Below are 9,224 nucleotides of genomic sequence, written 5' to 3' on the forward strand. Positions count from 1 at the left end.
GGTTGGACTCAATCTTAAGGGTCTTTTGCAACCTTAATGATTCTATGATATTGTGTTAAAATAGGTTGCTCCCCAGAAAAGCAGCAGTTTGGAAATATCTGAAGAAAGTACAGGAAACGACTTGTAAGTAATCCTGCAGTTATCAAATCTTGAGTGAGAAATTTTATAGTTGTGGTGGGTTAACCTTGGCTGGCTGCCAGACACCCACGCAGCCACTCTCTCACTGGCCCTCCCCGTTGCGGGGCTCTGCTTTGGCCAGTGGTGGGTCCATTTTGAAGCCAGCAAGAACTGGCTCTGTCCTGCATGGTGGGGCAGCCCCTGACCTCTTCTCACAGAGGCCACCCCCCTGCTACCAAAACCTTGTCATGTAAACCCAATACAATAGATAAAGAATATAATTTTAGCAGAAAAACACAAACCAAAAAAAGCTCATAGGAAGAAGGTGAAGTTACAGACTCAAAACAAGGAAACTATCATCAAGAGATGGCACTAGTCAGAATAAATTAACAGACCAAACCTGAGCACTTTCCCAAAACCAAATATTTTAGTTCAAACAAGAATTCAAGTAAGCACTGTAGTCTATGTTATGCAGAATATTAGAACAAATGATCTCCTTCTGGTGTTGCCTTCTAACCACACAAATACTGTTCCTTTCTTACTCTTTAACACTGCACTACTTTAGAGTAATCTGTCAGCACTTGCCTTGTTTCTTCACCTTTTGTTAAAGGCAGTAGAGCATTGCATGGTATGAGGAGGAATCAAAAGCAGTTATGTAGTGCAGGCTTTTAATCTCCTAATTTTCATATCAGCTTAAGAGCTACATCTGTTACTGGTATGTTTGAAGACAAGCATGGAAAAGGCATCTCCACTCATTATCTAAACTGGCTCTGTCCACAACTTCAGCAGAGAGAGAAACTGCTATGGCTTTCCAATTATATCCATGCTGCAGAGGTGGAAACAGCTTTGACCATCTAATCACAAGCTGAAGTCTGCACAATATGCAATACCAGCATACAGACCCTGAACTGCAACCAAATGTGGACTTCCAAAAATTCTGTGTACTCTCTAACACAAAACTACAGGTAAACACTAAAGTTGCCTTCATGTCTGAGAAAAAGTCACAGGCATAGCAATAAGAAACCTGAACTCACTGGTATCTTCACATTATGAAATTTTGTAAACTGCAAGTCTGACACGAAGATAAGGAACTTAAATTATCAATGAACCTTCCTGACTGTGATCTTCTCTTTAGCGGCAACCTCTATTTTCAAGAAGCCTGGGTTAAGAATTCCTTTGATTAATGCCTCTCAGTTACAAGACCAATGGCAACTACAGTTTCACAGTCCTTCCACACCCTTGATCTTCCCCTGAAAGACTATTGAAAGCTGAAAGCAGAAAGGAATATGAGGTATGGGCTTCTAGAATTTACAGATAGCTAAAATAAAAAAAAAGTTATTGGGAAGGAAGGAAAAAAAAAGAAAGAGATACCTGGTTTTTCTGCATTCACTTGCTAGTTCAAGCTCAGAGTGACCACTCTACACCTTGTGACGGTGTGCTCTCCTGCCCAACTTGACGTTTGTCTCTCGTTACCCTGCTCAAGCAATAACTACCAGGGGCAGTCATAATGGATGCTGGTCGTGATAGCTGCGTCCAGATAACACAATAACCAAGGCCTATTGTGAGAAATACACCCACCTAACCACAGTTATCGGTATGCAAATATGACTATGAGTCAATCATCTTACCCCTATAAATAGTGAGCAGCCCAAGAGCCCTTTGAGCCCTCCTGCACAGCAGCGGGCTGCACGGCAGGATCTCCCCTTGAGTAGGGACGCCTCTCAAGTTTACACCTTGAGGTTGAGAGATACCTTGCCATAACAGATACTTGGTAAGTGACTAACAGTATGCTAAACTTTGAAATCTTAGCTAAGTGATATAAAGGATTAATTGCGCATATATAATCCTTTAGACATAAACCGTTGACCAAGTCTGGGACTAGGTTTGGATCCAGTCGCACCTAGATTCCTCTCTGAGAAGGAGTTTAGAAAGCAAGGGGGCCCTTTCTGAACCTCATGGCTCAATGGGAGGGTCTCCCTGACAGTGTTGTCTGACCCCGTCTTCTATGCAGTAAATAATCAAGTGTACCTTGCCATCGAATCTTGTTAAATCACTGTCACATTTACCACTGACCTTTGTTAACTCACATTTTATATCAATAAAGTGTATTGTTGCTTCTCTCTTATGAGTGAAGTGCAGTCTCACTCCATCCACGACACGCCTATATGTGCTTCACAATGCATTAGTTCAGAGCTCTCTAATGCTTACTGCCCAGATCTGATTTACAGCAAACACTCAAGATCTACATTAGTAGTTCAGCCTCTGCCTTTGGCTATTCCATCACTATGAGAATTTCACTAAGCATGTTTCAGCATTTAACATCTTACCTGAGGCAGGGAAGGGGTCTCAAGTCACCATCTAAATTGATACCTACAGCTACCATTTTTGAATACCTCCATGCAAACATTTCTGGAGCCCTTAGCCTTTGTCAGCTCCAAACCAATGAACAGAAGTTCTCTTCCACTCCAACTTAGCCAAATTAGCAACACAAGAGGAAAATTGGAATCCACATCAACAGAGGAAGGACTTGGGAAACCCCTGGGTCTCAATGGACTAGCTTTGCTATTCTTAAATGCACTCCAGTATGACATTTCTAAACTTTTCAACTGGAAGCCCAGGAAGAAGACCTAAAACTTTGTATCTTGGTTTCTTGGTTCTATGGAGAAAGGGAATAAAAAGAATTTTCCAGGCTAATGAAGATTTATTATGCAAATAATCTAGTTTTACACAGGTCAATAAGGAAAATATGAAATGACTAATCCTAACAACGAAAGGGCACAGATAGATACTGCCAAGAAATCTTATGACAGTATGGAAAAGCAAAGGTGATAGTTGCTGTTTCACCTTGCATATCAAACTAGAAGGGGAAAAGCTATGGTGTACACTACTACTCTGAAAGAATCGTATTTCATACAGTAAGTGCACATGTGTCTGCAACGGAACCTGTGTGGAATTTAAGCATAAGAGAGAATCCTTTGCTGTGACGCGACCCACAACTGAAACCTTAACTATTAATAAAGCATACTCTGGAACTCACAGATGTAAAATATTTTCACCTATGCACTGATGAGACTAACAGAAGCCAATGGAAGTGCTTTGCTTGCTGGCACTAGGAAAAGTGGACAATAAGAAAGAACTACATGTTTTTAAGGTTTGCTAAGATAAGAAAAAAGGAGCTCAACCTCCCTTCCTATTCAGGAATGCTCTAACTAGCCACATCTTACTATCAAAACTTTTCACTCCCCAACCCAATTATAATTTCTATCAAATTCAGCTTTGTGCTTTCCACAGGAAAGCCTACCTCTTATTAAAAATACTAGGGAGAGCCTATATCATACAGAAATACTAGGGAAAGCATAAACGTTCACCAGAACAAACAGTAGGATACCGAACCAGACAAGAGAGTCAGTGAGAAAGAATCTCTCTCAAAAATATCAGAATCCTAGATTGCACTTCATGTCAAGTAAACCTAAACAATAAAATATTAGTGGCAAAATGCCTGTAAATTAAGTGGTATCAGTGTGCTACAATATTTTACTATCTATCTTTATTACAACCATCTTTTACTCACAGTTTGTGGGTTGATATCATCTTCTCCCATAGGTTCATCCACAATTTGCTGTCCATTCTGAAAAAAAAAAAGAAAAAAAGACACAGCAAGTTACTAGAAATGCTGAATCCAAGTACAAAAATAAATATATTGCAGATGTGCTTTTATGGCGTGCTACTCTATAGGATCAAGTGTTCTCTTCTCCATATTCTATTAAAAAAAAATCATTGAAAGTAAACACAGAAGACTGCATATTGCTGGCACGCAATGCCACTTTCTCTTTGATCCTCGTGTATTATCATACTGGATGAAGTCAGAGTAAGAAATATATAAAACAATCTGGCATTTGAAGCCTTACTACTACACAGCTAGACATTATTTCCACTACTACAACTTCTGCAGAAGAGTTAAACCTAATGAAGACTGAACAGCAAAAAGCCACAAAGAACAGACAAACAGGTTCTTTCTAAGAGCAAGACCTTATATAGCAACAACCAGCCCTTACTCTAGCATGATTACTTCAAGAACATTTATAACTACAGTATAGCCTTATAAAAACTATGAGCACAATGCTAATTTTATTAGCCAGCATTTACTACATTCTGTACTTTTCTAAGGACCATTCTAAAAAGCCATACAGGAATAGGCTTTTGAATTTGAAATTTAGCTATACAGATTTTTAAAAAGCTTAAATACCTTGTTGGTCGACAAATGCTTTCTTTTTCTTGTCAGTGGTACTATACTTGGAGAATCTCTAAGAGACATTTTTCCCAGAAAGACTTAGAATGACCTTGCTTACACAACAAGCATGAATATTAGCAAGTTGTAAGGAAAAATACGTATTTCCCAAGTTATGGTACAGGATATCACCTGGGGCATTAATTCTTAGTTTGCTCCTAAAGTTTAACAGCAATTCAATATTGTTTTAGAAACAAATGAAAAACTATTAAAAATGGTTACATTTTCCATTACCGCTGGAGGCAGAATTTAAGTTCATTTCTGCATTGTTTCCCTAGAGAACAAAAGGCCCAATTAATCTATTTTTTTAGAATTTAATTTACTTAAAATAAGGTACATGCGTGTATGGATACATATTTTCTAGATCTCTGTAAGGTAATAAAAGCTGCTCAGAGATTTTAACTTCATTCTACACCTTCCTTCCCACGGTTCAGTTTTTCAGCAGACTTCTTATGTGGAACCTTCCTAACATTTTTCTGTAACAACTTCTGATGAATATAGTCTTCCAGCTTGCACATGACTGGAGGAGAATCTTTTATATGAAGTGACAGATTAAATCCTAACAACTTACGAATTCTAATTTTCAAATATTGCAAATACATTGAATGTTCAATCTCAGATGATTACCAGCTTTCTACCAAGTTTTCGCCTGAGCATTTTTTTGCTAAAAGATGCAGCTGGATAAAGCTAAAGTATGAGAACTATTGATTGCCCAAATATGATACAGGCTTTTTTTTTTTTTTTAAGGGGATGGGGGGGGAAGAATGTTCGGCTTCTGATTGTGTCTTCAGTGCAGAGTTCGGGCACATGGTAACACTGCCATGTTCTCATCTTAACTGGCTTCAGGAAGATACTAGAGACTTCTAGTATGACTCTAGTCTACTCTAAAAGTCATCTTTCCATGAGGGAGGACTAGTAAGAAATCAGCTTCACATGTTATAGGTTACTACAGAGGTGAATATAATCTTTATGAGCTGTCTCAGTTAAGGGCAGTCAGCGTTACACCTAGCTGTACAACGAAGAGTAATTTCATAAGATGATGCTCCAAAAAGCCTAATTTCCCCTCACTGTAGCATCTTTTACTTATAGTGTACAAGCAGTGAATATTGTACTATCCTTCCTGAAGATACATAAAAAGTTGAAATTATCAAATAGAAAACCATAAAAATACCAGCTTAGCTAAGTAACAGAACTGGGTGTTTTTAATAAAGCCTCTTTACAAGGAAGCATATTGTGTATATGTATATATATGTGTATATATATTATATATAATATATACATATTGTGTATACTTATATATACACAAGGCCACAAGTCACATACTTTCCCTTTTCTCAAATTTATGGCAAATATTTAAATTAAATTAACATTCGTATTTTAGCTATACATCTCTATATTCTGCTCATGCTACAAGACAGCTTCCGAAATATCTCGTCAATAGGAAAAAATGAGACAAAAAACAGTAGAACAAATAAGACAATTGATTTTAGCTGGAAAGGAGGAGTCTATAACGTCCTAACAACTAATGATGGCTAAACTCTGGGGCCTAAAACAGGGCAATTTGTGTATCAAAGCCATGTGCTCTAAACTGACTCCACATGCAGATTTTCAGAAATAGTGATTCCTGCTACAACAATCATTCCACTGAATAATAATGTACATTAACTGCAGGTTACATAAGATTTTACTACACGGTAAGCTTTAAGATTTCACGCTTACTATTTTAAGGCAACTGAAACATAGTTGAAAGTGGAACACACCATCAGAAACTTGAGACAAGCGTCTCTTTGAAGACAAAAAGGCAAGATCAACCTCTGTTTTTAAAAAGGCTCTGATCTTTAACCCTCATTGACTTTTTCCACATTTCATCAGTCTACCAGAAAAAACACAGCAAACTTTTGCAACACAAATGAACTGTTTTGTACAATCTGGTTTTCAGGTTTAAAAACCTGAAAACCTAAATGTTTTCCTGCATTACTTTCAGTTACTTTTCAGTTGGATTCAAGCAATGCATTCCAAACACACTTATTGGAACTAGAAACACTCAAGAAGTCAGCATGTGCGCCATACAGTCATGTCTGAGCCGGATCACTGGATTAGCAAGATCTTTTTAAATAGGTCTACCCAAGCAATGATTATGCTAAAGAAATCACTGGATGGTAGAACCAGTTTTTCTCAGAACAGTCTGAACCGTGTAAGGTAAAGAAGAATATGTATATATGATTTATGGTTTGCTGGTATATGATACTATTAAATGGAAAGCAGCTGTGTATTCAGAAAGTCTACAAAGCGTACTGCCTTCCTTATAAGTTAAAATGTAAAGCCAAAAGGTTCCTATCGGAAGTGGCAATGTTTAAACCACCGTGGAGCGAGATGGTCAGCAGCATGCTTAAGAGGTGAGCGAATGAAATAGGTTCCATTTTGCTGGGCATGGACTCCCTCTAGTATTTAACTAGAACCAAGGGCATGTCTCAAATGACATAACAGATTGGGACTAGATATAATAGTCTGATGAATACAGAATAAAAGAAGGCGGAATATATTTTTCCCATGTACAGATTGGTCTAATTCAAAAGACAGAGACTCTAGGTCTTGATTATTCTTCAGCTGCGCTCCTCCTGTAGTGGGACACTAAGCAAGCAGAATGGATCAAAGATCTGGTTATTTCCAGTACTCTGGCTCCAAAAGTAGAACCTATTTCAGATGACAGCACAAGAGAACTATAAGAAAAATAACAGAAGAAGTCCACAGAAAGTTTCTAGTTACACCTAAACACATCAGCAATCAATTTACGCCATGAAAGGAGGGTGCACATCCCTTATAAACGTAATCTAACAAAATGCTCTTCCAATCCACTCAAATTCCTTTTCCTATTCTGTTTTCCAGTGGAAGCATTCACATTAAGTTAGCTACAAATTTCACTCCCAAAAGCTTTTAAACCTATTGCCACATTTCACTGAATTGGTAGAAATGAATACTTAAACACAATTGGGTTCCAGCAGCTTTCCTGAAGGCATATGGACAGGAACACAAAAGAGATCCTACAGGTTCCCTAACTAAGCATAAAGCAGACAAACATCAGGGAATCTGCATCAGGCAGCTGGTACATGAACGTCCCCCATATGAACTGACAGAATCTCTGACACAAAAGTCAATCAACTACAAAACAGGAAGTCAACCATCAATGTTTCTAGCAATCAAAAATTACAGGTTTAAACCCACTGAACTCTTAAGATATAATCAAGTACTTGATTTTCCTGGCAAAAAGGCAGTTTAAAGAAGGCTTTTTTTTTTTTTTTTGTAATTCAGATTATTTCACTTCTTGACCAGTAACGTACGCCTGTAAATAACTGCACTGGAAGGGACCAAGAGGTAGCAAGTAGTGGCATATGTTAGGGTATTGGTATTGAGAAAATATAATCATACTAAATCCTTTGTAAGAAAGGAGTACATCAAGAAATGTAGCCCACATCCCACCCATAATCAATTAACCACTTTTTGTGAAGCAGGGAATATCCTGCACTTTACACACTACAACTATATATTGAACTACAGTCTTAAAGTCACTTGTAATTCTCTTTTTTTTTTTAAAGTTATGGTTCCAACACTTACTGCAACAGATCCAACTCATCTCAGAAGCCTGGCAAAATTGTACTATCTTGGGCACCTGCACAATAAACCTAATGCTATTCCCATCTATCCTTCTGATTAGCACTGGACCCACATGGGTAATCTTGTATGTAAAATACACCATCTAGCACCCATAACAGCAATTTGAACTTACCAATTTGGTGCAGAATATCTTAATAATAACGTCAGGTATTCATCATTCCCATCACACAGGTTTTTTACAGGTATCTAAACCATATTAATTGAAATATTAACTGGACAAATCATTATGTTTCCTGTAGTACTCATTTTTTCCTATTTTTCCTGTTAGTTTCATCACTAATATTACAGATAGTATACACTTGAAGTTTTTAGATTTAGTTTAGTATCTCCATTCTCACATTCTGTTTACAAACAAAGTTCTGCTAATTTGGACTTACCTTGCTGAACTTTATGTTCTTTCCTACAGTTTTAATAGAATTTTTTTCTGAAGGACATAAGCTTGTCCGTAAAACTTCTTCAATATTAGACACCACCACATATCTTCTTCCTCCCCCAAAACATCTCTGCTTTGTGTTTAGACTATTGCTAGACTATTTTGGGATGTTTAAGTAGCCTCTCTGCCAAATATTTTAACTTTTTTACCCGACTATGTTTGTCAGTTATTTTAAAACCCCTTATGAAATTGATACCAGTTATAGCTTTTGGTATAATTCTTCCGCCATTAACCTCAACATCTCCTAATTATTAATATTGGGCTTGAGCATATGAGTTAGTAACCAGTCTTTACACTATTAACAGAGTTCCTTATATTATATAACTATTGTCTTTTCCGTGTAATTGGTGCCTTTTAGCAGAACCATACCCCCTAATTAAAATATAATAAAAAAGAGTTATATTCTTAGACTTAACAATTGGACAAATCAAGAATTACGAACTGTATATCAGTGCAGGATGATGTTTTGAGTACACAAATAAGCAGACAAGATAAGACGTCTGAATCACACCACTTAAAAATCATTATCTAGAAGTTTTAACACGCCAATGAGTAACATAGGCAATGATTTAACTATGCTTTGGAATTATAATTTAAATAAATTACCTGGATAAGTCTGAAGTTTCTCCCAGGTAATTCCTAGTTTTCAGCTACCAAAACTTCCAGACTTACCCAACAACTTTTAAATACAGTTATAGGGTTTAATAAAAAACT

General features: G+C 37.2%; 1 protein-coding gene across 2 annotated transcripts in view; it reads right to left on the bottom strand.

Moving 5' to 3' along the window:
• RPS6KA3 (ribosomal protein S6 kinase A3) overlaps window positions 1-9,224 on the bottom strand; it is an 82,589-nt gene that overhangs the window by 70,422 nt on the left and 2,943 nt on the right. For both annotated transcript variants that reach the window (XM_009276894.2, XM_009276893.2), the window contains exon 2: window positions 3,689-3,745. In XM_009276894.2, coding sequence (XP_009275169.1) covers window positions 3,689-3,745 — 57 coding nt within the window. The remainder of the gene's footprint in view (window positions 1-3,688; window positions 3,746-9,224) is intronic.

This window comes from Aptenodytes forsteri, unplaced genomic scaffold, assembly GCF_000699145.1.
Source record: "Aptenodytes forsteri isolate BGI_AS27 unplaced genomic scaffold, ASM69914v1 Scaffold273, whole genome shotgun sequence".
Classification (NCBI taxonomy): domain Eukaryota; kingdom Metazoa; phylum Chordata; class Aves; order Sphenisciformes; family Spheniscidae; genus Aptenodytes; species Aptenodytes forsteri.